This window comes from Eumetopias jubatus, unplaced genomic scaffold (genome assembly GCF_037043125.1).
Source record: "Eumetopias jubatus isolate StellerSeaLion01/CBP00866 unplaced genomic scaffold, mEumJub1_p1.0 scaffold_2, whole genome shotgun sequence".
Taxonomy (NCBI): domain Eukaryota; kingdom Metazoa; phylum Chordata; class Mammalia; order Carnivora; family Otariidae; genus Eumetopias; species Eumetopias jubatus.
In genome coordinates this window covers 195,927,853-195,955,391 of record NW_028274808.1, presented here as the reverse complement: position 1 = coordinate 195,955,391, position 27,539 = coordinate 195,927,853, and the positions used below count along the sequence as shown (strand labels likewise).

Below are 27,539 nucleotides of genomic sequence, written 5' to 3'. Positions count from 1 at the left end.
GTCCATGAACCAACGCCCAGAACCTGTGCATTGTCACCTTTCAGGGCAAAGGGACTTTGCCAACGGGATTAAGTGGAGGACGTTAGGATGGGAAAGATCCTGGATCATCAGGACTGTTCAGTGTCATCATGAGGGTCCTTAAAAGAGGGAGGCAGGAGGGTCAAAGTCTCCAGAAGAGATGTTAGTACAGAAGCAGAAGTTTGAAGATGGAGGAGGGGCCACACGGAAAGCAGCGTAGAAGGCTCTAGAAGCTGGGGAAGCCAGGGGATGAATTCCCCGCCCACGGGAACCTTAGGGAGACACACACCCCCGCCAACCCATTTAGACATATGAACTCAGAACTATAAGGTAATATATGTGCTGATTTAATCCACTACATTTGTGATGATTTGTTACAACAGCAACAGGAACCTAATACAGACATCTAAAAGACGCCCCATTCATACAGACAAGGTGCCTCAGAAAGGTCTCCGCTTGAAGACAGGAGATGGGTTTGAAGACCCAGCTCCCACCTCTCCTGAGCACTTGAGCAAGAGCATGCAATTCGTCCCCTGCTGTTTCAGTACCCCTCTTCTGATTATTAGGTCAAACCCCTGCAGGTGTGCTACCCTAACACAAGAGAAAATCGCTAGTAGATCTTAAGCTCCTTTCCTGTTCCAGGATAAACACTTGGCGATGTAACGTGGAATGTGGGACCCTAAGAATCTTCTTGAATGAGACTGATTTAGTGAGGAGGGGAGCTAGTGCTCACTGAGCATTTACTATGTGCCCAGACAGGTTCTAGATGTGCTAGGGAGGTCATACTGTCTCGTGTGCATTTCACAGCTGTGGAGCAGGGTTAAGAAGAGCACAGGGCATGAAGCCAAACTGCTCAGACTTGAAAACAAGCTTGCCTGAAACTGGCTGTAGGACTCTGTATGGGCATCTTCTCTCTCTGTGCCTCAGTTTCTTCCCCTGTAAAATGGATAATGATCACGAGGTTTCTGGTGGGAATCACAGGAGTTTATATATGACACACAGCTGACGGTCAAGAAAAGGCTGTTATTTAGATACAAGGAAAGAAGTAGGGACGTGAGGACACACACTCATACACACTCATACTCTCACATTCACACACTCACACACACAGGCTGACTTGCCCCACATCACACAGCAACAGGTGAAGAGCCAGGTTGGTTTGAGTCTTGAGCCTATACTTACTCCAAAACACCACGTTATGATGGTGGTTCTAGACTAGGGGTGATTCTGCCTCCAGGGGACATGTGGCCACGTCTGGAGACATTTTTGGTCATCACAACTGGCAGCTGGGGAGTAGAGGCCAGAGATGCAGCTCAACATCGCACCATGCCCAGGACGAACTCCACCGCAAAGGATTACCCAGCTCCAATGCCAGCAGTGTTGAGGTTGAGGAACCCTGTTCTAGAATTTTCTCCAGAAAGTCATGTCATGCATTCATTAAATTACTATGTGTTTATCATCTTGGGGAGCTTGTGAAAAAACAAATTTCTATCAGACCATTTATCATTTCTTTCTAGAACTCTGAATTTATAATTTGCGTTGTTATGGAATCTATTTAAACATGCCTTAATAAAGGGAGGGAGGCAAGAAAGGAAATTAAAACTCACCAAGAACCTTCTGTGTGCCAAGCACTGTGCCTATCACTAAACAAGGTGGAGGTTGCCAGTGTCATTTTGCAGGCTAGGAAATGCGGCTTAGGGAAGCTAACTGACTTTCTGAGGATGTCACAGGTGGTCAGAGGGGGTGGCCTGATCAGACCCCAAGCCCATGCCTCTCTCTTAGTGCCATGTGGCAGGAGTGAGTTTCCTACTCTTTCCAGAACACGAAAGAAGGAAACGAGGGGGAACTGGTTCTGTGTTTGGCGGTGTTTGAAGACGTGCCACCACCAAACTGATGAGACAGCCCAAGAGTCCTGCAGGAACTCGGATTTGCAGGGATCTGGGCCCAGGGCCTATGATGTATCATCTTAGCAAACAGAGTATTTCGAAGCGTATGGCTCCCGAAGGAAGGGACATAATGCAGAGAACTGAGGCAGGGCCAGATGCCTCTCCTGGGACCCCCCCTCTGCTTCCAGCCAGCCATTTCAGGAAGGTGGGAAGGGACTGTGGCCCAGGAGAAGGGGTCCCAGTCCTTCCTCTGATACTCCTGTGATAATGTGGGCCAATTACTTCCTCTCAGGCTCCCAGTTTTCTTATCTGTAAAATGGGTGCATTGATCTAACAGGGTGATATGATAGATGTGAAAGTGGTTGCTTATTTCTGTTGCATTACTACTCCTACTACTACTATCACCACCACCACCACTACTACTACTACTGCTACTACTACTATCACAACCACCACTACTACTATTACCACCACTATTACCACTACTACCATTACTATTGCTACTACTATTATCACCACCACCACCACCACTACTGCTACTACTACTACTATTACCATTATCACTACTACCACTACTACTGCTACTACTACTATGATCACCACCACCACTACTACTACTGCTATTACTACTATTACCACCACTACCACTATTACCACTACTACTGCTACTACTACTACTATTACCACCACCACCACCACTACCACCACTACTACTATTACCGCCACTACTACTACTGCTACTACTACTACTATTACCACCACTACTACTATTACCACAATTATCACTACTACCACCACTACTACTATGATCACCACCACCACTACTACTACTGCTACTCCTATGATCACCACCACCACCACTACTACTACTGCTACTACTATGATCACCACCACCACTACTTCTACTACTACTACTATTACCACCACTATTATCACTACTACCACTACTACTACTATGATCACCACCACCACTACTACTACTGCTACTCCTATGATCACCACCACCACCACTACTACTACTGCTACTACTATGATCACCACCACCACTGCTACTACTGCTACTACTACTACTATTACCACCACTATTATCACTACTACCACTACTACTACTATGATCACTACCACCACTGCTACTACTGCTACTACTACTACTATTACCACCACTATTATCACTACTACCACTACTACTACTATGATCACTACCACCACTTCTACTACTACTACTATTACCACCACTATTATCACTACTACCACTACTACTACTATGATCACTACCACCACTGCTACTACTGCTACTACTACTACTATTACCACCACTACCACTATTACCACCACTCTTACCACTACTACCACTACTACTACTATGATCACTACCACCACTGCTACTACTGCTACTACTACTACTATTACCACCACTACCACTATTACCACTACTATCACTACTACTGCTACTACTACTACTATTACCACCACTACCACTATTACCACTACTATCACTACTACTACTACTACTACTACTACTACTGTTACCACCACTACCACTATTACCACCACTCTTACCACTACTACTGCTACTACTACTATGATCACCACCACCGCTACTACTACTGCTACTCCTATGATCACCACCACCACCACTACTACTACTGCTACTACTATGATCACCACCACCACTGCTACTACTGCTACTACTACTACTATTACCACCACTATTATCACTACTACCACTACTACTACTATGATCACTACCACCACTGCTACTACTGCTACTACTACTACTATTACCACCACTATTATCACTACTACCACTACTACTACTATGATCACTACCACCACTTCTACTACTACTACTATTACCACCACTATTATCACTACTACCACTACTACTACTATGATCACTACCACCACTGCTACTACTGCTACTACTACTACTATTACCACCACTACCACTATTACCACCACTCTTACCACTACTACCACTACTACTACTATGATCACTACCACCACTGCTACTACTGCTACTACTACTACTATTACCACCACTACCACTATTACCACTACTATCACTACTACTGCTACTACTACTACTATTACCACCACTACCACTATTACCACTACTATCACTACTACTACTACTACTACTACTACTACTGTTACCACCACTACCACTATTACCACCACTCTTACCACTACTACTGCTACTACTACTATGATCACCACCACCGCTACTACTACTGCCACTACTATTACCACCACCACCACCACCACTACTATTGAATGATTCACCGCAGAGCAGGTCTCTGAGGACACTGGGGGTGCACCTCCTCCAATGTGTTACCCTCAGCAGTTAAAGTGAGCATTTGAAATAGAAATCAGACCCCATCAGCCCTCCGATCAGACCCCCCTACACTTTCCACGGCACTGGGATCCAACAGCTGACCTAATGGCGCCCTAGTTCCTTCCCAGTCTCTGACTTCCTTTCCCTTCCACCCAGCTCATGCCACTCCCACCACACACACGTCCTTGCTCTTTCCAGAATGGCACCAACATGGCAGCCCTCGCCTCGTGGGCTTGTTGAGCGACATGTAGCCAGTCTGAAGTGAGATGTGCTGTAAGTATAAAGTACACGCCAATTCCAAAGACTGAGTGTAAAAAAAAAGAAATTTAGAACACCCTATTAACACATTTTATATAACGATTCCAAGCTGAAATGATGTTTTGGATATGTGGGCTGAATACAATACATTATCAAAAGTAATTTTATCAGTTCCTTTTTTACCTTTTTAATGTAGCTACTAGAAAAATTTAAATTACATTTGTGGCTTGAATTATATTTCTATTAGGCAGCACTGTTCTGGAACTTGCCAGGCAGGTTCTTGCCTTCATTACTGCCTCTGCCTGGAAGATACTCCCTTTAGTTGTCTGCACGCGGGCCACAGGCACACTTGCTTCCTGTATGTTGACCCACTTCATTCTCAGGACATCCGTGGTCCATTTTACGTGTGGAGAAACGGACAGAAGAAAGGGTAGGAAGGCCAAGGCCACACTGGTGGTTGCGTGGGGACTTGAACCAATGCGAGGGCCTCCGAGCCAAGGCCCTTCCCCACTTCGTGTTGCCTCTCTGGAGAACAACACCTTTTGCTCCTTAAGGGTCACCTTTTGGGTGCCTAAAATACGCCTAGGTGCTGGCCATCCTGCCCCTAACATGGGGAGCTGAGGGGAAACCCTTCAAGTACTTTTATCAGGGGGCATCCTGCCCTCCTTCAAATTAAATGATGGACAGTGTGTGACCACAGTGGGCCACTTTTCCATTTTGCCGCTTGTTTTTAACGCTCAGAGAAGTGATTCATGACCACGTAATTCTATCTCACTTGGACAAATGCAAATTTAAATAAGGTTAATACCAATTCCCTCAGCCCCCACGAGAGTCTGGTCATTAACACTGTTAGAGAAGAAATGAAGGCGGAAGTGGTGTTTCCCTCGGGTCTGTTTCCCTGCCAGCCCCAGCCTGTGGACTCCAAGTCCACATGCATTTCCGGTGCAAATACAAAAGCCTCACTTTCTGTCTCAACTAACTTGAGTTTCTCGTTAAAGGAGGTAATGTGGGTAATGTACAGCACTGTGCCTGGCCCCAAATAAGTACTCAATAAATGGTCTTGGTGATGATGGTGATGCTGATGATGGTGGTCATGGTGGTCATGGTGATGGTGATGGCTGTGATGATGATGGTGGTGATGGTGGGCGGGGGGTAGTGGTGATGACAATAATTGTCAAATTTCAGTACTCCGCTGAGATTTGTTGGTTTCCTTGTTGAGCACTGACAGGGGTGTTTTGAGTCCACCTCAAAACCAGTGCCTGTGTGGGAGTGGGGGATGAGGCAGATGGAGAGTTTAGGATGACCTACAGGGCAAGTAGGTCATTGCTGGCTTCATACATCAAAATAAGGGGCTACAGGAGGAGAAGCAGATTTAGGGAGGAAATGATGATTTCTCACTGGGCATATTCAGTTTTTAGGAGCCCATTTGATCTCTATGTGGAGTTGATCTGCAGGGAAGTAGACACCTGGGTCAGGAACTTGGGAAGGAAGTACAGGTGGAGAGCAGGAGTGGGGGCACCAGAGAAGACGTGGACACTATCAGTGGAGAAGACCATCCTGGGACAGTGCCTGCAGTGAGAAGTGCATGGGCCAAGGGCAGAACCTGGGGAGTGCCAGCATCCATGGACAGGAAGAAGACAAGGGTGGGAGGGGGCAAAGGAGGGGCGGCCAGAGGGGGGAGATGTAGGAAACGGATCTGCCATAGCCTGAGGGGGAAGAGAGCTTTAAGGAAAGGATCATTGAGCGTCTCACTGAGTGGGACAAAAAGACAGCAAAGAGGCTCATATCTGCTCAGGTCAGGTTTTGGTGCCAAACTACTGAAAAATAATTGTTTTTTCTGAGTTTTCTTAATTTTGGAATTGCAGATAAGGGAATGTGGACACAATAGGCATGGAGTTGCGCAGTCCTGATCAGGCTATGGGGAAGGAGGGCTGTTGGCAGATGCCTCCAGCCCCGTTAGGGTCAGTAGAAAACCACCTGGCCCCAGCGCACACCCGTCCCAGGGTGGCTCACTTCCAATGACTGCAGGCAGCAGGGTAGAAAGGCCTGGGCCACAGCATGGCCCTATCTGATGGGCCATTTCAGCTGCAGACTCCCTATGGGTTGGCTGAGCTGTTCTTGGGCCCACATCACAGCCCAACCTCTCTCTCCACCCACCCCATGCCTCCCTTCAACAGGTGAAGACCCCTGATAAACATCCCTCATCCCAAACTGCATCTTGGCATCGGATTCTAGAGAAGCTACCCTGTGACAAGGACTGTACTTTATATATGTCAGCTCACCTGTCCTGGGTTGGCTAATGGTCATGTCTACGCTACCATGTCTAAGACTGACCGCTAATCTGCTTCCTTCGCCACCTCAGTTAATGGCAGCACCATACTTGGAGTCTCTTTGTTCTGGTCTTGCTCCACATCCCACATCCAACCTGCCAAAGCATTCGGTCCACTAAAACTTACAAATGTTACTGTGTTTGGAATCCATCATTTCTCATCACTTCCTCCACTGCCACCCTGGTCCAAGGGGCCACCACCGTTTGCCCACACGACTGTAAGAACTTTCTGACTGATTTCCCAGCTTTTACCCTTGGCCTCCTACAGGCTATTTTAACATGGAAGTCAAGAAAATCCTTTTAAAATGGAGCTTAGAAGCTGTCACTCCTCTGCCCCAAATCCCCAGAGGGCTGCCATCTCTCCCAAAGAAAAAGCCCAAAGTCCTTAAAATGGCCTACAGAGTGGCACACAACCTGCCGCTTCCTGTCTTCCATCCATTCCATCTCCAGCCGATCTTCCTTCACTCACTCCCTGCCCTCACTGGCCTCCTTGCTGTTCTTTCAACAGATCAGACATGTTCCTGCCTCAGGGCCTTTGCACGGACTCTTCTCGCTGCTGGGTGCGCTCCTCCAACCATCTGCATGTCTCATTCCTCCCAACGCTTCCCATCTTTGCTCAACTGTCACCTTGCCACTGAGGCCTTCCCTAACAACCCCGGATCAAATTCAATACTTTCTCAAAGGTGGTTCCCACCAAGCTCTCCTGCTCTAATTTCCACCACAGTGCTTACCCCATTCCTATACACTTTGTAAGTGACTTTTCACATTGTTTCATCTCTCCCTCCACTATAGCAACGCTCTGTGGTGACAGGTGTTTTTGTCTCTTTTGTTTTTATTGTATCCCCAGCACCTAGAGGAATGCCTGGCACATGGTTCCATCAGTAACTACTTGAATGAATAGCGGGATTTAAGCCTTGTAAGGGCCCAGCAAGGTAGATAGTATGGTTATCTTTAATTTTTAGGTGAGGCCCAGAGAGATTAAGCCATTTGCCCAAAGCCACACTGTTAGTAAGAGGTAGCATTAGTGCCTGAACTGTGGAGGCTTCTTGTTCCAGAATTTTTACTTTGAATCAGTTATGGGCTGAATTGTGTCACCCCCTCTTGACACACCCTACAAAATTCATGTTGAAGTCCTAACCTCCAGGACCTCAGAATGTGACTGTATTTGGAGGTGGGGTCTTTAAAGTGGTGATTAAGGCAAAATGAGGTCAGATATGTGGGCCTTGATCCATGATGACTGGTGTCCTCATAAGACAAAGAGGGATACAGGGAGAAGATGCTGTCTACAAGCCAAGGAGAGAGGCCTCAGACGGAACCAACCTGGCGTGCACTTCGCTCTGGGACTTCCAGCCTCTAGATCTGTGGGACAGTACATTTCTGGTGTTTAAACCTCTCGATCTGTGCTCCTTGGTTATGGAAGCTGAGCAGACTCATCCAATCACTATCCAAGCTGAGTATACACGTGGGGTCCAGTCTGGTCCTGCCCACCTCTTAATCCCCTCTGCTAACACCCAGCTCCCCCATAATGCCACTAGCCACCTGGCCCACTGGCCCACTTCCCCTATAGCCTGCTATCTCATGCCTTTTAACCTTAGGAAAGGCTATTAGTACCTGACTGCCCCATTCGCCCCCACCCCTCCCCAACACTCTCACAAAGATGTCCACATCTGAATCTCCAGAATCTGTGAACATGTTAGCTTGTAGGACAAAAGAGACTTTCCAGGTGTGATTAAATTAAGGACCTTGGGATGGGGAGGTTATTCTGGAATATTCTATCCAATCCAGGTGGGTCCAGTATAATCACAGGGTCCTTACACAAAGGAGGCCATATGTCAGAGATGAGAGAAGTTGCCATTCTGCTAGCTCTGAGGACTGAGGAAGGGGACACAAGATTTGGGGTGTGGGTGTTCTCTCAGTGGGAAAAGGCAAGCAGGCAAATCCCCCCGGAGACGCAGGGAACCATCCTTGCCCGGTGCAAGTGATTTCAGACTTCTGACCTCCAGAGCTGTAGGAGAGGAGATCCCTGTGGTTCTCAGCCACCGAGTTAGGGATCATCTGCAGTAGCAGCCTCAGAATCAAGCACAGCCCTGCCTCACCCTGACTTGTCCGCAAGAACTGCGTTCTGTTAATTCCTCAAGATCCAGACACTGAACATGCTCCTTTGTGTGCCCTCTGACCCTCCTCGGCAGAGGTCACTGCTCCTGGCCTGGCACCCACCTCGCCCGCATCTCCACTGCATGGGTAACAGGGCGTTCAAACACAAGCTTCATTTGGACTCAGGACCAAGAAGCAACAGAGGCAGAAATGCCAAAGTCTCTGTACGCAGGATGCACAGGAAGGCCAGCAAAGGTTAATTCACCGACCTCCAGCCCCTTCACCCATTTTTGAGATTAGCAGTGTGTGAGGAAGTTGAGGAGGGATGGGGGCTCTTGTTGGGTTGTGAACCCCCAACCACAGGGGAGGGATGGGGTGCTCCGCTCACCCCATCTCTTGGTCCCTGGAGGGTATGAGGGTATGACAGTCACTTTATTCGGCACAAGATGTGATTCAGTGAGTGATCTCACCCTGGATTATCAGCATGGGTCCTCAGTGCATCACAGGGACCCCTGTAAGAGGGAGGCAGAAGAATGCAGGGCAGACACCAGGGAGGAGGCCATGTGGAGACGGGGCAGAGATGGGGGGATGTGGCTGCAAGTCGAAGAAAGCTAGCAGCTGCCAGAAGCCAGGAGAGAGGCCTGGAACAGATTCTCCCCCAGAGCTTCCAGAGGTGTTGGCCCTGCCCCCACCTTCATTTCTGACTTTGCTCTCCAGAGCTGCGAGAGAATGCATTTCTGTCCCTTAAAGGCTCCCCTTTGTGGTCCTGTGTGACTGCAGGCATAGGAAACGGACACCCTCAGACCGAGAGTCAGGCTCTCACCCCCACAGCCGTGAGGATCAGTTAAGTGTCAGACTCCTCTGCCAGGTTCCCAGGGATTGCTCAGCTCGGAGGAAGACAGCGGCTGGTGGACACCACAGAAGAGCCTAGAAGCTGGGTGCCTGTCACTCATTTCAGGGACTGTAGGACCAGAATTTCCCACGTTTCAGTTGAAAATCCAGGCCTACGGGCTGACACTTTGGAGGGCCCAAATTCTTTCCCAGAGCAGCATTTGCTTGGGATTGCTTTGAAGGGAGGATCCTTTCTGGAGAGGACGTGGCAGCAAATCATGAAGAGCACGGCCACATTTTCCTACTCATTTCAGGAGATAAGCTCACTAATTAACTCTGCCTTGGACCGTGGGAAAGAGATAAGTAGGAAAGCTAAGCGTTTGCAAAAGTGAAGGAGGAAGAACGGCAGCAAAGATGAGACCGCAGAGCTGTGGAGAAGTGGGTTCAAACCCTGGCGGGCTGCCTGTGCACCGGGTGATGTGGGCGGGGCAGGCTCCCCAGAGTAGCGGTGCCCTCGTCAGGGATCGGGTGTCTCCTCTGCAGGGTGCTGTGAGGACCAGGGTGAAGGAGGCAAAGTACCTAGTGCTGAGCAGAATATATCAATTCTAAAAGTTCCACTTGTTCTTCTTGAATAAGCAGAACGTGCCCCTTCCACCCATCTGCTTGGCATTACGTGTCAGATGCTACAAGCCCCTCATTTCCAAGCCCAGTGGCCCTGCCCCTACAGCTGCCTGGCGGTAAGCAAATAGTTTCCTGCCTACTCTGTGCCCTGCTAGTTTCTAAGGCCGCTGAGCAGATCACTGCAAACCTGGTGACTTGAAATAACAGAAAGGTATTCTCTCCCAGTTCTGGAGGCCAGAGCGGGAGTCGGGGTGCGGGCAGGGTTCATTTTCCCGGAGGCCCTGCGTGAGGCGCGGTCCCGAGGCTCTCTTAGCTGCTGGCAGTCCTTGGTGCTCCGTGACTGTCCCTGTGTCACTTGCATTTCTGCCTCTGTCCTCACGTTACCTTCTCCTCTCTGTGTCTCCCCGTGTCCTCTCCTCATCTTAGAAGGACACCAGTCATTGGATTTCGGGCCCACCCTCAATCCAGGGTGATTCCATCTTGAGATCCTTAACTGATGACAGCTACAAGGACCTACTTCTAAACAAGGTCACATTCTGAGGTTCCGGGCAGACGCGAATCTGTCGGGGGGTGCACTATTCACCCCACTGCAGTAGCTAGGACTGAAAGCACTGCCCTCCCGTTGACCTCGGGAGCATCTGCCATGAGTGACCTCGGAGAGCAGAGCCTCTCGGGGGCCCCAGCTCCCTCATGTGCCCGCTGGGAAAGCCATGGTTGGCCCATGGGGCTGGGGTGAGGGCGGAGAGAGCTGGCTCGAGCCCGACACCCAGCAGACCCCGAAACTCCCGCGAGATACACGACCGCCCACACTCTCACTGTTATCATCGTTACTGTGACTTCTTTTTTTTTAAAGATTTTATTTGACAGAGAGAGAGACAGCGAGAGAGGGAACACAAGCAGGGGGAGTGGGAGAGGGAGAAGCAGGCTTCCCGCTGAGCAGGGAGCCCGATGCGGGGCTCAATCCCAGGACCCTGGGATCATGACCTGAGCTGAAGGCAGACACTTAACGACTGAGCCACCCAGGCACCCCGTTACTGTGACTTTTACTATCGTTCTGAGAGTCTGTGCTGGAGATGTCAATGGCCAGTGCTCAGTTTGGCTAGCTCACTGAGTGTGAGGCTTTGGGCAGTCATGGAGCTGGTTACTAAGTCTAGAAGCTTCCACAGACAGGAGTGGTTTGGGCTGGGCTGGCGCCTTAGGAATTATTCAGAAAACATGTTAAAATGCCATTCCTGTTGCCTGCCCAGTGGCCTGGACAGGGCCTTGGGGTTATGTTTGACCACAGACGGGGGTTTCTGAAGGGTAGCCGCCCAGCTGGAGAACTCCTAAACTGGGTCAGTCCCTCATTTCACTGATGGGGAAGCCAAGACCCGCAGAGGGACATGGCCTTGCCCAAATCACTGCAGCTTTTGGCAAAAGGGCAGCAACACTCCGAACCATCCACAGATGGCCCCTCTGGAGCCCCACATCCTCCCTGTGCATTAGCTGGGGCAGCAGGGTATGCTGTCTCCTCTCCTGGCCAGGAAGCAGGGCTCAGAGAAGTGACTAAGGAAGGTCACAAGGTTGGCTCAAGATCAACGCAGCCAAAGCCAAAGACGTAAAATGCATTAGTGAATAAGAATATGTTAGTAAGAGAAACCAGTCTATGGACAGGTGGGGAGCCCTGGCTATCTGAACCTTTTGTCATCCACACTCTTGTTTCCCAAACACAGAATAAAATAAATTAAGATAAATGTGTTGACATATCCTTGCTATCTAAATCCAGTTGCTTTTTACACACATCTCTGAAACCAAATGGATTTAGAGCAGAGGAAGACACGTATTCTTACTGTGGATGAGAATATACTTAATGCTACTCAGCTGTGCCTTCCCAATCCCCACTAACCTCCACCCACAACAGCAGGGAATGAAGAAAACAGAGGAAAGTTCTTCGAAGTTCACTTATGCAGACAAAGTGAACAATAACACAGAAATCTATAAAAGCTGTTAAAAATCATTCTTTTCCGGACAGAATTCTGTACATTTTCCATAGATAGAGAAGTAAGATAAATTCAGCAAATTATTTTTCTGTATGATTTGGCTTTCTGTATAATTTGACCTCCAGTGTGCTGACTTTTGATGAGTTAACTTTCAGTACATCGTTTTGCTTCCTGCATGGCCAACAGGTGGAGGGGTGGACGTGGGAAGTTAGTGTCATATGTTGAGATCATCTAAATGATCAGGTCTTTGACATTTCCCTGTATCTGCCTTTACCATTACAGCTTGTCTTGTTATCAAACATTCTTCCAATTATCCCAGTTTGAGCGTGCCATATCCCCCCAGTAGGACCCTGACCTCTGTTACTTAAGGTCAGATCCCTTGTGGACAGATCGTGTGTATGTGCATGTGTGTTTCACCATTGTATCTCCAGGCCCGGAAGGATGCCTGCTCCGAAGTATGCCCTCACTATTTGTGAAATGGGTGAATGAATGAATGATATCTCTATCTATCTACCTACCTGTCTACCTACCCATCTATCCATCTATATTTCTCTCTGAGAGTCCATAATTGTCTTTCCAGATTAAATCAACATGATAGATAGGGGAGCGCTTTTTCCAGCCACTAGGCACTCCGCACGTCCCATCAGGGTGGCTCTGGCCTTCTGGAGCATTTACAGCAGAATGACCTTCTAAAAGCAGTGACCATACTCCATGTTTTGGGGTAGACAGTGGTGTGTCTGTCCTCCTCACCAGCATGGGAACCTCCCTCGGAAGGTTTCACTTGGTACCACGCACAGAGCCTTCCCGTCATAAGATCTTTCACACTGTAACTGAAATGCTTTGGTGGCATCTCCTTTCCCTCAAAGATAAAGCTCTTTTATGGTGCCTCATTTATTAGCTGTCACGGCCACTGCCTCGGGGTTATGCACACAGATAAAATATGTAGCCGGAAACTGCCTGCCCAGTTTCTCTTCCCCTTCACCTTATTTCAACTCCCTGTCAAGCCGCCTTGAATTGATTTGCTCATCACAGAAGCTGCCTCCGGCAAACCCCTGGTTTCTTTCCTGGGAGGATGATCCTTTCCACTTAATTCTGGAAGGGCAGCCTCAAACAGGGAGTCTCTCAGTCCCTTATCTATCAGCATTTCGGAGCCACACTTTCCCAGGATGGCTCCTCCTGGGATCTGCTCCTGTCCAGTTAAGATGATCTCCCAACCCAAGTGGCAGCCTCACTTAGGTAATTTCCCTGGGGCTTAAGCTGTGCATTGTCAATGTGAACTGAAGAGAAGTTTCTAGAGCCTGGCCGATCTTACCACGGGTGAGGCTTGGCAGCTGGGTGACCATGGTGGGGCTTGGGGAGCAGAGGGTAAGGGGCCCCACTGATCTGGGATTAGGGAAGGTAGGTGGACCTCCCTTTAGGGAGGCTCCCAGATGCTAGGGAGAGCTTAGAATCTAAACCGCCAGAAACTCAGCAGGCTCTGTGATCAGAAGAAAACCGTGTTTGCCCACAATGGGAGTAAAAACAACAAATCTAACACACCTGTGGGGTTCCAAGCGTGCAGCCAGATTTCAGGACCCCGGGCTGTAGCCGACACTACGAGTCAGAAGCTTAACCGACTGCGCCACCCAGCTGCCCCAAACTTTCTCTTAAAATTTACAAGAGGGGGCGCCTGGGTGGCTCAGTTGGTTAAGCGACTGCCTTCGGCTCAGGTCATGATCCTGGAGTCCCGGGATCGAGTCCCGTATCGGGCTCCCTGCTCAGCGGGGAGTCTGCTTCTCCCTCTGACCCTCCCCACTCTCATGTGCTCTCTCTCTCTCTCTCATTCTCTCTCTCAAATAAATAAAATCTTTTAAAAAAAATAAATAAAATTTACAAGAGGGTGCCTGGGTGGCTCAGTCATTAAGCATCTGCCTTCGGCTCAGGTCATGATCCCAGGGTCCTGGGATCGAGCCCCACATCGGGCTCCCTGCTCCGCGGGAAGCCCGCTTCTCCCTCTCCCACTCCCCCTGCTTGTGTTCCCTCTCTCGCTGTCTCTCTCTCTCTGTCAAATAAATAAATAAAATCTTTAAATAAGAAAAAATAAAATTTACAAGAAAAATAATTCTTTGCTCATAGGTCATACGAAATAAGCTATGGGCCACATTTGGCCCACATGCCATAGTTTGCTGACCCCGGACGATAGAACTGTCAGTTTTGTGAGGTAGTGAGTTCCCCACTGATTGAAGCACTCAAGTGATGGATTTCTGGCAGGAATGCACATTGTCTAGGGCTGTGCTTGCACTCCCACTGCAGAGGCGCGTAGTTGTGACAGAGGCTGTGTGGCCTGTAAAAATATTTATAGCTGGACCTTTACAGAAAAAGTTTGCCAATCCCTGCATTAAATAAATGAGTATATACAGGAAACATGAGCCAGTGAAGGTGTGACGAAGCAAGTAAACCAGGATGATGTGTGTGGCTGTGTGTGTGCATGTATCGGCATGTGGGTGTGCACACGCGCATACTTGTGTGTGTGTGTGCCTGTGGGTGCTGATTTTGGATGAAGAGGCCGGGAGAGGACTCACCGGGCCTGACGTCTCACAGGGGGATTTGCACACCAGCCCGTAAGCCTTGTCTTTCTGGTCCACAGCCCAGTGTTCAGAGGCCTCGCTTGGGGCCTCTGGCTGCCCCCCCGCAGGGGTGCCCACATGAATGCTGCCCATAGAAGGGGTGATGGGGGGCCCTGTAGGACTGAACACATTTACATGTGCCCTTGTCGGTCCTCTGGTCAATTCGCTGCCCCCGTCTTCCTCAGCCCTCTGATCCCCATCACAACACGCCGTGGGTATGTGTTCATGTGTGTGCACACACGTGTGCATGCCTAACGCCCTTCCCCCTCGTTCCGCAGCCCATTCTGTCATCCCACTGTAACAGCCTGCTGTCCGGAATCGGGGGCAGATGCTGTTCATCCGTCACGGATGGGACAGCACATGGAACGTGATGGCCCACGAAAAGCGGCAACACAAAGGGAGAAACAGAAATTCCGTTCTATGTGTTCTGATAGGAACGTAGTGTTGTTTTCCTCAACATAGAAACCACAATAACCCCAGCCGCACCTGCCAGACAGATGTGCTCAGTTCCAGCCGAGGGGGACCTCTGTCTGGTGGGATCCCTGAGGACACAGACACAGAGCCAGGGAGTGGCAGGGCCATTTTATAGATGGGGAAACTGAGGCCCAAGGAGAGGAGAGGACTTTCCTACTAGGGAAATGGCAGAGCTGGGGCTGGAAGTGAGTCCTGGGGAAAGTGAGGCTCAGAACACTCCAGACTCCACCCTCATGCAGCTACGGTATAAGGTGGTGGTGATCAGGGCCCTGGGAGTCAGGTGACTGCACCACAGCTCACTCGGCACCTTCTTTGGAGCTGTCACGAGCCTTAAATGACTTAATGCGAATCAAGTGCTTGGCTACATCGAACAAATACCCAGTGATCAATAGATCTCAGACATTACTATTATCATTACCATTATTATCAAAAACATCTTCCACGCTAAACGGTCACTTCTCTGTGGGCACAGACTGTCACTTGAGTACCTCCCATTCGTCCCAAGCTAGTGCATCTGGCTCAGTGCTCTCACTTCTGTTAATTGTAGCTGTGATGTTGTTCTATGTTGTCAGCTCCCCAACTCTGGTGCGCCTGTTACCTGTCACCTACCGTACGTGGGGTGGAACTGAAGGCCACCACTGCATTTAAACAGGCAGGGGACTCCCTCTCCCCCTCCACCCCCAGTCAGGCCTTGCCCCTCCTGGGCCTCAAGCTCCCATGTGTACAATGAGAACACCCCAGCTCAGTGGTGCCGGTGAGGAAGGAGGCGTGCCTTACCTGGCCCGCTGCAGAATGAGGCAATGATGGCCAGGATGCTCACGATACTCAGGTACGGGATCCATGGGGCGTGGTCCTGCGAGAGAGCAGGGGTGTGGGCAGGGGAGGAGGCAGCGGGGCAGAGGGGACCTGGGTTCTCACCCCAGCACCTCCTTGATCCATCTGCATGACCTGGGGCAGGTCACTTCACATCTCTGAGCCCTGGTTTCAGTGTCCATAAAATGGGGATAATGATAACCCATTCCATCCACCTGTTTTGCAGATTGAGATAAAAAGAGATGATGCCTCCCAAGAATTTAGCAGTGTCCTCAGCATACAGCAGGTGGTAAATAAATGAGTAACTAATACCGGTTGAGTGCTTAGTCTGAGGCAGGCAATATGAGAAGTTTTACAGGCACTCGCACATTTAAAAAATTTTCTTAGTTAATCCCTCTTGTGTAAAACACTACATTTCTACCCCTGCTCTCCTGACAGGTATGAGATAAGTTAACTGGTGTCACTAAATATGTTTGGGGGGGCTGTCACTTGTCTGGCAGGGTCGGGGTGGCTCGGTGCTGGGCATGGAAAGATGTCCAAGCAGACTGGATGTCTGATCATTAGAACGCGGTGTCACCAGTGACGGGACGTGGTGAGCATGTCTGGAGGTGCTGGAGCACCTGAGCCCATTCTAGAGAGATTCAGAGAGGGGAGGAGACTGTGTTCACCTTTGAAGGCTAAGCCAGGGTCACACAAGAGCAAAAGGAGAGGAAAAAAAAGTTCCAGGAGAGGGTTCTACATGAGCAAGGGCACCAATGGAACAGGCGAGAACAGCACAGGGGTGAGCAGCAAATGTTCAGAGTGGAGGGTGATGGGTTGAGAGGGGGGGACAGCAGCCCTTCCATGTTCAAGTCCATTGGCTCTTGCTGAAGGAGGATCTAGGATTGAGGGGAGTGTTGTGGGCTCTTGTACACTGCATGGCTCATTGTTGCCCTAAGTCATCCATCCATCCATGCATCCATCCATCGTTCATCCATCCATCTACCCATTGATCCATCCATTATACATCTATCCATCCATCATCTATTCATACATTCACCCATCCACCCATCACCCATCATCTATCCATCCATCCACCCACCCATTATCCACCCATCCATCCACCCATCCATCCATCCAGCCAGCCAGCCAGCCAGCCAGCCATTTGTTCATTTGGCAGATTGTTCTTAGTTCCTCCTGGGTGCCATGCACTGGGCTGGGAGGTGGGAATACAGAAATGATACAGGCATGGCCCTTGCTCCCACAACTCTATCAGAAAAGAGAGATGAGTCAACAGGGAAAGCCAATCCTGTGTGATAAGTGATACTGCAGGGTTGCCCCTGGGGTCCCTGGGAACACAGAGGAGGGTGCCTCACTGACACATGGGGTTAGGGAAGGCTTCCTGGAGAAAGAGGTTTCTAAGAGATGTGCAGAACTTCCTGAATTTGGAAAGCAAGAGAAGCCAGTTGAGCAGAGGAGGCCCCCAGGGAGAGGAAAGGGCAGGCTCTTTGGAGGCTGCCAGGCAACAGGGCTGGGGAGTGGGGAAGGGGGGACAGAGGCAGAGGAGGGCAGCCAAGCAGGGAAGAGCTCTGAGACCCTGTGAAGTGAGGCCTAGGGGGGCCCACTTGCTCCGGGCCGCCCTTCCAAACATCTGCCACAGCTGCAGAAAGACAGCGTGCCAGGACATCACCTAAACTGTGAGGGACCCAGCTCGGTCCGTCTGAGGGGCCCGCAAGGGCACCCTGTGCAGGTCAACCCTGGTCTGGCAGTCGGGCAGGAGGGGTCACTGCCAGCGCATCACCCCCAAGGCAGATGCTTCTGCCTCCTGCCTGGTCAGCAGCCCCAGCAGCACTTCCTTTCTGGACCACAAGCTGCTGTCCATCAGGTACAACCAGGCTAATGCTGCCTTTTTCTAGAGGTTTTTGGGACCTTAAGACATTCAGCGAATGATCAACACGTGCAACTTTCCACTCAGGGATTCAGTTTTGAAAAGTGCCAAGATTTGTTGACCACCGTGACCTTGCCTCATGCTTCCCTTGGTGCTGAGCCAGACCCGAGGCACCGAGAAAGGGCTCCGTCACTGCAGGTCGTCCTGAGCAGTGCAGCGGGTAGGAGGAAACCCCAAGACCCTGGAATCTCATCCCAGCTCCGCCATTTACTAGCTGTGGAACCCTGAGCAGCTTCTTCATGTATATTTATGCCTCCGTTTCCTGTCTCCATAAAAGGGAAAAATACCTTCACCAGTGATAGTTCCCCAAACCTACATTCCCCTAGCACTTGTCATGTTCGGGTGCCCTTCCAGGTACTGTACGTACAGTTTCTCATTTAATCCTCCTAAGACCCCTGGGTATGGGGACAGCTGTCCCATTTTAGAGATGAGGCCCTTAGGAGCAGAGCCCCTGCTGGAACCCACCCCCAGAGCACCAGAGCCGGAAGCCAGCTCCATGCTGACCTCCCTCGGGGCATGACAGACACACCCTCTCACCTGCAGTGTCAGCGTGATGGTGAGGATCCCGAAGAAGAGGGCCATCAGCCCAAAGCCGCCCATGAGGAGGGGTCTCCGTCCTAGGCGCTCGATGACCAAGCCCTAGGTCAGGGTGAAAGAGAGACTGTTATTACTTCACTTCCAGCAGCAGGAGAAGGGGAGCGTGGAACCAGCACTGCGGTCATGGTTAAAGGACGGATTTGACCTTCAGGTAGCCCAGCCACTTTCTCCATGGCCACAGCCAGAGCGGCAAAGGTCTTTATGAGAAAGGGAGGGAGAAGAAAGTCACCATCCTTGAGCACCTGCTGTGTGTCCATACACTCACCTTTCCTTTCAATCTTCCTCGTTAGGGAAGGGTGGGCTTATCTGCTAAAGGAACTCAATGGACATGGTTGCTGTAGCCCTTCGCCCACTCTTTGGAGCCAGCCTGCCATGGAAAGCAAGGGCACTGTCTCCTTATGCCCCTGTGCTGTCGATTCTATGGGGCAGACTCCCAAGGTAGGGGCCCAGGGGTGGGAGTGGGCAGAGAAGGTTCTGACGTTTTCCACTCTGCCTGTGCCTGGGTGGGTCAATTTCATTCTGGCGTATGATACCAGGAAGCTCCTATGACTGCAGCTTCTGAAGCCATGTGCCCCGGCCCAGCTTCCCATCGCTGTAGGACTGTCACTGACCTCTACCCAGCTGGCCCTGTGTCTACCTCTCACTTGGGCAAAGGTGGGGCTCTTCATTGAGCTCCTTCAAATGCCAATGACCCTGAAAAATAGTGATGTAGCTAAGTTTCAGAGACAGGCAGACTTGGGTTTATATCCTGGGTCAACCACTCTCCAGATGTGTGAGCTTTGGCAAATGACTTTCCTTCCCAGAGCCTCAGGGCCTTTATCTGTGAAAGGAGGTCCAAAATACCCTCCAACAAGGCTGTCTGGAAGGGGCGGGTGGTTCAGTAAGAGACTGCGTTCAAAACACATAACAAGTCTTCCGATTATGCCAAGTACCTTCCCTCTTCTTCCCTCCCTCATCCCAGTGCACAGAAAGAAAACACCGAAGATCAGAGAGGTGAAGTAACTCAGTGGCCATCACACAGGCAGTAGAGAGAGACAGAGACAGAGATGGGTGGGGGAGGGGAGAAAACTTGAACTCACAGCATCAGCTGTGAAAATGCACAGCTTTTCTCCACTGGGCGATCGGGCAAGGCTTCCTGGAGGAGGCAACAGTAGTGGGAGCTTGTCAGGCAGAGGGACCAGTGGGAGCAAAGGCCCTGGTCAAATGAGTCATCCGGTTTGGATAAGGGAAGGGAGCCTTCAAGGCTGAGGGCCATGAAGCTGGAGCAGGTGCTCCTCTTGTCTGCCAGCTTCACATGATGGTTCAAGAGCCAGAGCATCAAACTGAATGGTCACAATCCTGCCCCAAAGCCTGACAGTCTTGCCACAGAAAACCCAGAGCCCTCCTCCTTTTCCTCTTTCCTCATGCCTGCTCTGAGGAGGGGGTGGTAAGAAGCCCTCTGAGGGAGCTCTCCTGGAGCTGGCGCCGGCCATTGTTCCAGTTGGCCAAGTGCACAGCGAGAGGTGAGCGGGCACATCTTTAGGCCAGCTGAGTGCCCGCAAGATCGGCCACAGCGTGCTGTCAGGGTACCTTGGTGTGAACGTTGAGAGGACTGGTGTGGCGGGGGCGCTCGGGCATGGAAAGTCAGGGGCTCGGGCAGAAACCATGCTTGGCTGATGGCCAGATGACTGGAAAACATCTACAACTTCCCTCAGGAAGCCTTTTCCTCTGCGGCCTAGGAGGGCAGGGCAGACCCAAATGGCTAAACTTGGCCTCCCTTCACACCTGACCTGATAGAGCAGAGCACAGGTGGCGTCCAGAGGCACATGGACCTGAAAGAGGCAGACCTGAGTTCGAGTCCTGGCTCTGCACCCAGGATAGGTGATTCGGCTTCTGTGAGCCTCAGTTCCTCACCTGGCAAATGGAAATGGTGAGACTGTCTTTGCACTGAGTGCAGCTATGAGATCAGAGGCCAAGAACTCACAGTGTTGGAAGTAACTCATGAACAACAGAGGCTTCCAACAAATGGCAGAAGAGGTACCATTCATTTATTCATTCATTCGTTTATTTGAGAGAGAGAGCACGAGTGGGAAGAGGGGTAGAGGGAGAGAATCCTCAAGGAGACCCCCAGCTGAGTACGGAGCCCGACGTGGGGCTCAATCCCAGGATCCTGAGATCATGACCTGAGCCTAAATCAAGCGTTGGTTGCTTAACCGACTGAGCCACCCAGCTGTCCCAGAATATGTATTATTCTTGCAGTTAAGGGGTGGCCTGAGTGTGTCCCAGTTCCTGCCTCTAACTAGCTGTGTGGCTTTGAGACAGTCAGGCACCCTTCTGTGTCTTCCTTGCTCTCTTCTGATGACGATGGGTGGGGGTGAATAACGACCATTTGTCAAGCGCCTGTGTTGGGCCAGATGCTGCATTAAGCACTTATCATGCATCAATTTACTTAATCCTCATGGCAACTTTATAAAGTAGGACCAATTAATTGTCTGATTTTACAGGTAAAGAAACTGAGACACAGAGGTTTTGGGAACTTGTCCAAAGTCACGTGGCTGGTAGGAGGCAGAGTTGGGATCACCTACAGAGTCTTCTCTGGTTCTTGAGACGTTAAAATTTTCCAAACTAGAAAGAGAACCAAGCCACCACTTTGTAATAGCCCCCTGTTACACCGGGATGCCCAGCACCCTCTTCCCTGACCATGTCCTCCCTTGAGGGCCAGGAGCTTCATCTTCGTTTCTCAGAACCTAGAAGAACACACGTTGAGGTGTTGCGCCAACGTGCTGGTTGGTGTTGAGCCAACGTTTGCTCATTGAGTGAAGGTTTATCTTTGTGAGGCGGGCATGACAGCTGACATATAGCAGAGGAGGACAATGAAGATGATATAGTCACTCAGTGGGAAGCTAGGCCCAGTGAGACCCATGAAGGCAGCAAGGGTCCGCGATTACCGAGAAAGTTCTAAAAGGAAAGAAGGGCCAGCATCTACGTCATCTCTTGCCCCAACCCTCACGAGGTGGGTCCCACCAAAGGGAAGGTCCAGATAGGGGCTCTCAGGGCAAGAGCAACATGCACAGGGGAACTGGGCCCTGGGTGGGGGTGCGATTGGGGGATGGGGAAGGTCAGGGACACCCAGCATTGGAGATTCTGGGATTTGTTAAAAGTCACATAGAGCTATTGAGAGATAAGGAAGTAGAATACATGCTCTCTCACACTGCACGGCTGGCTAAAAATATATATACCCTCTTGGATCCAGTCATTTGCCTTTGGGGTATTTATCCTAAGAAAATAGACATATGGTGGAAGAGGCATGGACAAAGATCTTCAAATGTAGTGTGATTTGTACTAATGAGGAAACAGAAACCATCCAGAGGTCCACCCCCAGTTGAATTGCTTCAATAAATACTGGAATATCCAGATGATAATGACATAGGAGTTCACATATTTTAAAAGAATTTTAAACAACAGAAAAAACCTCAGATTATGATTCTAAGGGAAAAGGGCAGGGCATAGAGCTGTATCTCGCATATCCTCATGGACACAGTTTGGTAAATTATAATTCTGTTGAATTAATCTACCCTGGAAAAATTTATGCAAAAATAGCTTATAATGGCTAACTCTGTTTGGGGGAAATATATGATTATTCCTTTACTTGTTATTTTTCAGTCTTTTCCAAATTTTCCACAATAAGCTTTTTTTTTAATTAAAAAAAAAAGTCTAAAAGATAGACTTAGCTAAAGCATTGCAGATGCTATGCCTTGAGTCACAAATCATTACTGTTCCCCTATCCCCTGGCAATTTCTAATACCCACACATGCAGATCTTCACCATGTAAGATGTCTTTGCTACACTCTCAGGATGGCATCACCATTCCCCACAGTTGAGCTCACACTGAAGACAAAGGCTGCTCATAGCTGGAATGTGGGGCAGCTGTGAATCTTGGGTTACAGTGCCCAGTGACAGACAACTGAAATGACGAGAGAAATTACCATGATGAGCAACACAGTCACTGTGAGCCGCCGAGCACGTAAGTTGCGGTCCTGAGATAAACACGTGCTGCATTGTTACACAGAGATTAACGTGTACTTGTTACGGACTTCAGGGTTTTGAGTGTTTTTTTCTTTTTTCTTTTGGTTTGTTTTGGTTTCTTCAAAGGCACCACCAACAATTTCAGTGTCAGCAAGTGTGTCCCAGATACTAACTAGTTGAGACCCACTGTCTTACATCGTGACGCCAATATTCAAGCACTTTGAGGTAGGTGTGGGGATCTGGCTATTCCTTTTCCCTAAAGTCTCCTGATGAAACAGTAACCTGAGCCAAGGTGGAGCTGGAAACACTGTCCCTGATTCAGAAAGAGTCTCTAAAGATGTCTAGGAAGACACCAAAGAAATAGCTGTGAGAAAGAAAGAGACAAAAACAACTCTGTCCGTCCTAGTGGGAAACCCAATCAACCTGCAGGGCTCCTTTCTTTGTCTCTGCCTCTTTTAAATTGTTTTAAAGTGCAGCCTGTCGAAAGGGATTAAACATGGTATTTCCACTCCACATTAAAGTCATTAATGAAAACATTAACTCAAGATGAACAGTGGCCTCTGAAGGTTACTGATGTCAGTTGGAGGTGGACTGTCAGCCTCCAAGAAATCCTTTCTGGGGAATCCTGAGCCACAGGGTTATTCAGCCATTTGGCAGCCATGTACCCACCACCTACTGTCCATCCCACAGTGCTAGGACCACTGGTGGAATAATACAGAGAAGGTCTTTTGTCATTGTTAGTATTTAAAAATCAACTTTACTGACTTAGATTAAATTCTTAGTTAGATTCAATAAAATGTACTGATTTTAATTGTACAGTTTGGTATGTTTTAACAAATTTATACACCCATAAAGCCATGACCACATCAAGATACAGAACATTTCTATCACTCCAAAGTTCCCTTGTGCCCCTTTCCCTAGCTGTAAGCAACCACTGATGAACTCTCCATTACTCTAGATTAGATCAGTCTAGATTAGAAGTCCCTATTGGTGCTGGCTATACTTTTTCTAAAAAAAGATTTATTTATCTATTTGAGAGAGAGAGCAAGTGAGCAAGTGCATAGAGGGGCAGAGGGAGAGGGAGAGAGAATCCCAAGCAGACCCCATGCTGAGTGTGGAGCCCGACTCCAGGGCTCAATCCCATGACCCTGAGATCATGATCTGAGATCAGGACCTGAGTCAAAACGAAGAGTCACACATCTAACCAACTGCGCCACCCAGGTGCCCCGGTGATCACTATACTTTTGAGATTCATCCCTGTTGTATATACCATTCCTTTTTAGTATTGAATACTGAGTAGTATTTTGGAATACTGAGTAGTATTCCATTGAATAGATATACCACAGTGTGTTTCTCCATTCATCAGTTGATGGACGTCTGGGCTGTTTCAGTTTGAGCTCTTATGACTAAAGCTGTTGTAAACACTGGGGTCCAGGGTAAATACTCATGAGAAGAATGTCTGGATTGTATGGGTAAAGTTTTTGTGAGAACCTGCCAAACTGTTTTCCAAAGGGTTGTACCATTTCAGATTCCCACCAGCGGTGTATAAAAGTTCTAGGGGCTCCACATCTTCATCAACACTTGGTGTTATCAGCCATTTTGGTATTAATCATCCTTAAGGTGAACAGTGGTATCTCACTGTGGGTTTTAGTTTTAATTTTCCTGGTGCCTTACAGTGTTGTGACTTTTCATTTGTGTATTGATGCTTCTGATAGCTTCTTTTGTAGAATGTCTGCCCAAGTCTTTTGTTCATTTCCAAGTGGGCTCTTGGTCCTGTTTTTATTGTGTTCTAAGAGTCCTTTATATCTTCGGGATTCAAGCCCCTGGTGAGCTGTGTACTCTGTGAATATTTCCCAGTCTGGCCTGCCTTTCCATTTCCTGCACAAGCTCTTTTACATAGCTACAGCTTTTAATTTTGATGAAATTCAATTAATCAATTAAAAAAAAATGGTTCACGCTTTTTAGTCCCATCTAAGAAATCTCTGCCTACCCCAAGGTTGCAAAGACTTCCCCCTATGTTCCCTCCTAGAAGTTTTATAATTTTAGCTCCTATGGTTCAGTCCATGGTCCATTTTGAGTTAATCTGTATGTGGCATGAGGTAAGAGTTCTTTAGTAGTTTTCCATGTGAATATCTAGTTTTTATGGTACTTATGGTAAGACTAACTTTCCCCATTGAATTTCTTTGACGTCTTTTGTATTTCTGGATTCTATTCTGTTCCATTGGTCTGTATGGCTGTCTTTATGCCAACACCATGCTGTCTTGATTATTATGCAGTGAACATTCTATAGCACTTACTATGTACCAGGTATGGTGCCAAAGGCTTTACATATAGTAATAATTTAATCTCATAACACCTCTACGGGTATGTGGAGGCTCAGAGAGTTTAGCAGCCTGCCCAAGGTCATACAGTGGCAGAGCCAGCATTCAAGGTCAGGCATTCTGGTTCCAGAGTCTTGCTCTTAACCCCTGCACTGTACTGCCCCTCCTCACTGGCACATACAGATTTAGCAAAAGGATATATGCAGGCTCCAAGGCTTTTCTTCCTTTGTACGAGGCCCTGACACAGGGACGCTGAGAAGGAGACAGGAGTCCTTGCCCTTGGCGAGTCTTATGGGTTGAATTGTGTCATCCCCCCAACAAAAAAGATAGGTTGAAGTCCTAACCACTGCTACCTCAGAATGTGATTTTTTTTTTTTTGGAAATAGGGTCTTTACAGAGGTAATCAAATTCAAGGAGGACATCAGGGTGGGCCCTAGTCCCATGTGACTGGTGCTCTTATAAAAAAGGGGAAATTTGGACACAGACACACACACGGGGAGAATGCCATGTGAGGATGAAGGCAGGGGTCAGGGTGGTGCTCTCCAAGATGGGGAACACCACGGATCACCAGCAAAGCACCAGATGCTCAGGGAGAGGCCTGGAACAGATTTTCCCTCACAGCCTTAGGAGGACTCTGCCCTCTGATGCCTGGTTCTCAGACTTCTGGCCTCCAGAATGGAGACAATAAATTTCAGTCGCTTCCGCCCCCCTGTGTGTGGTACTTTGCTATGCAGCTCTAGCAAATTAACACGGGGAGCTCACGTCCCATGCAGAGCAGAGCTTGGCACGTTGTTGTTCAATGATGAAACACATGAAGAAAGAAGGAAGGGATGGAGGGAAGGAAGATAGGGTCTAAAATGTCATTTATTTCAAGTGTGACTCAAAGCTGACTTAATGTGCATTTAGAGTATTTTAGAGACATTACTTTATATGAATTTTGTAGGCCAGTCTCTGTCTCTATTGTATTCTTCATGTATATCTCAGTATAAAGTGCATGAAATAACTACTCTGTGCTTGGCAGAATCCCTGACATCTCAGGGACTGCAGAGGCCTCTGAGTCCATTGCTCGACAAGATCCTAAGGGATGTCCTGTTTTTCCTGTCCCATCTCAGGTGGGCCTTTTCTGTTCCGCTCTTCCCATGAAGTCAGCCTCTGCCTGGCTTATCGTGCTCCTCGTGAGCATGGGGGCCACGTGGCTGGCTGCGGGGCTCCAGAAGGAGGAAGGGCTATTGGTGGGGGCTTGGCTGCCCTCAGAGCATGCCACCTGGCTGCTCCCAGGCAGGGGGTGTGGATCACAGCACGGGCAGAGCACTCTGTCCAGATTTCAGATGCACCTTTCCACAAGTGGCCTTCATTGAGTCTTACTCAAACACCTGTGGACTGGGTGCTTGTGATGAGCTGGCATTTAACCTGGTGGGACACATGAAGACCAGGGACTGAAGGGGTATGGGTGACAACTACCACAGCCATTTCTTTAAACCTACTGTGCCACACACACACCCCACTGGGGCAGGATGCCTCCTAGAATGGGGCCAGCACCCAAGTATCCCAAATGGCCGCCCTTGATCTTGACTATTTGGGGGTGGTGGGGTCCCTGAAGAGCCCTCACCACCCAGCCATTCTTGAGTCTCTAGGCAGACACTGGATTATGGCCAAGGCTTCAGTTCTGGAAGGATGGGAGGAAGTGTGGGAATGCACAGTGCCTGGATAGACAACATCTGACTTGTCTATGCCTCCCTGGATGAGGCTAACTGAAAAGCAAAGGAGGAGTGCCTGGAATGCTGGCCCTCCTTTGAAGTTTCTTGGCTGAAAGCGGCCAGATTCTTAACTGCCGCTCAAGGTGCTCCTCTAGGGAGTCAATGTTTAAGTTTTGAAGAAAAACAGGCACCTGTGGTGGTCACAGACATCACGGACTCCTTGCCCCCTCGCCCTTATCACATGCCACCCCATATATTATTGTCCCGACCATGATGGTTACACTTTCCTCTTTGCTTTGTGCTTGCGCCTGATGTACTAATATAATCCCATTAAAAGTGGAGACAAACTTGGCTAGAGGCCTTTCGCCACTAGAGCGTCTGGTCCCCAGGCCTGTCCTTTCTCCTACCCAGGTGTCTGGAGTCATCTTTTCATTCACCGTCTCAGGGTTTGCTGGTCACACCCGACAGAAAGGAATGGGAATGGTTTTATTACTGTGGACTCAGCTCTCTTGGCAGAGAAGAGAATGCAAAGGCAGGCTGCATGAGAAGAAATGTCAGGTTTCAGTATTGCTAGTACTTCTGTTTTAAGTCTGCAAGCGTTAATCTTTGAGTTCACAAATCTCTATCTGAAAAACAGAGACCTTGGAAAGCTGCAGGTATCTGCAAGTTAATGGAGTTTTAAGGTCTCTGTTCAGAAGACAGGGTCTCAGAAATAATTTTCTACTTGGAACAGGCTATCTAAATT

The 27,539-nt window shown here is 49.1% G+C and overlaps 1 protein-coding gene across 4 annotated transcripts in view; it reads right to left on the bottom strand.

Moving 5' to 3' along the window:
• Nucleotides 1–27,539, bottom strand: part of SLC2A9 (solute carrier family 2 member 9) — a 263,570-nt gene that overhangs the window by 51,171 nt on the left and 184,860 nt on the right. For all 4 annotated transcript variants that reach the window (XR_015767801.1, XM_028089207.2, XM_028089200.2 and 1 more), the window contains 2 exons: nt 18,712–18,813; nt 16,212–16,287 (listed from right to left, as the gene is read on the bottom strand). Coding sequence is in view for 3 of the 4 variants with exons in the window: in XM_028089207.2 (XP_027945008.1) it covers nt 16,212–16,287; nt 18,712–18,813 (178 nt within the window). In the remaining variant the exon portion in view is untranslated. The remainder of the gene's footprint in view (nt 1–16,211; nt 16,288–18,711; nt 18,814–27,539) is intronic.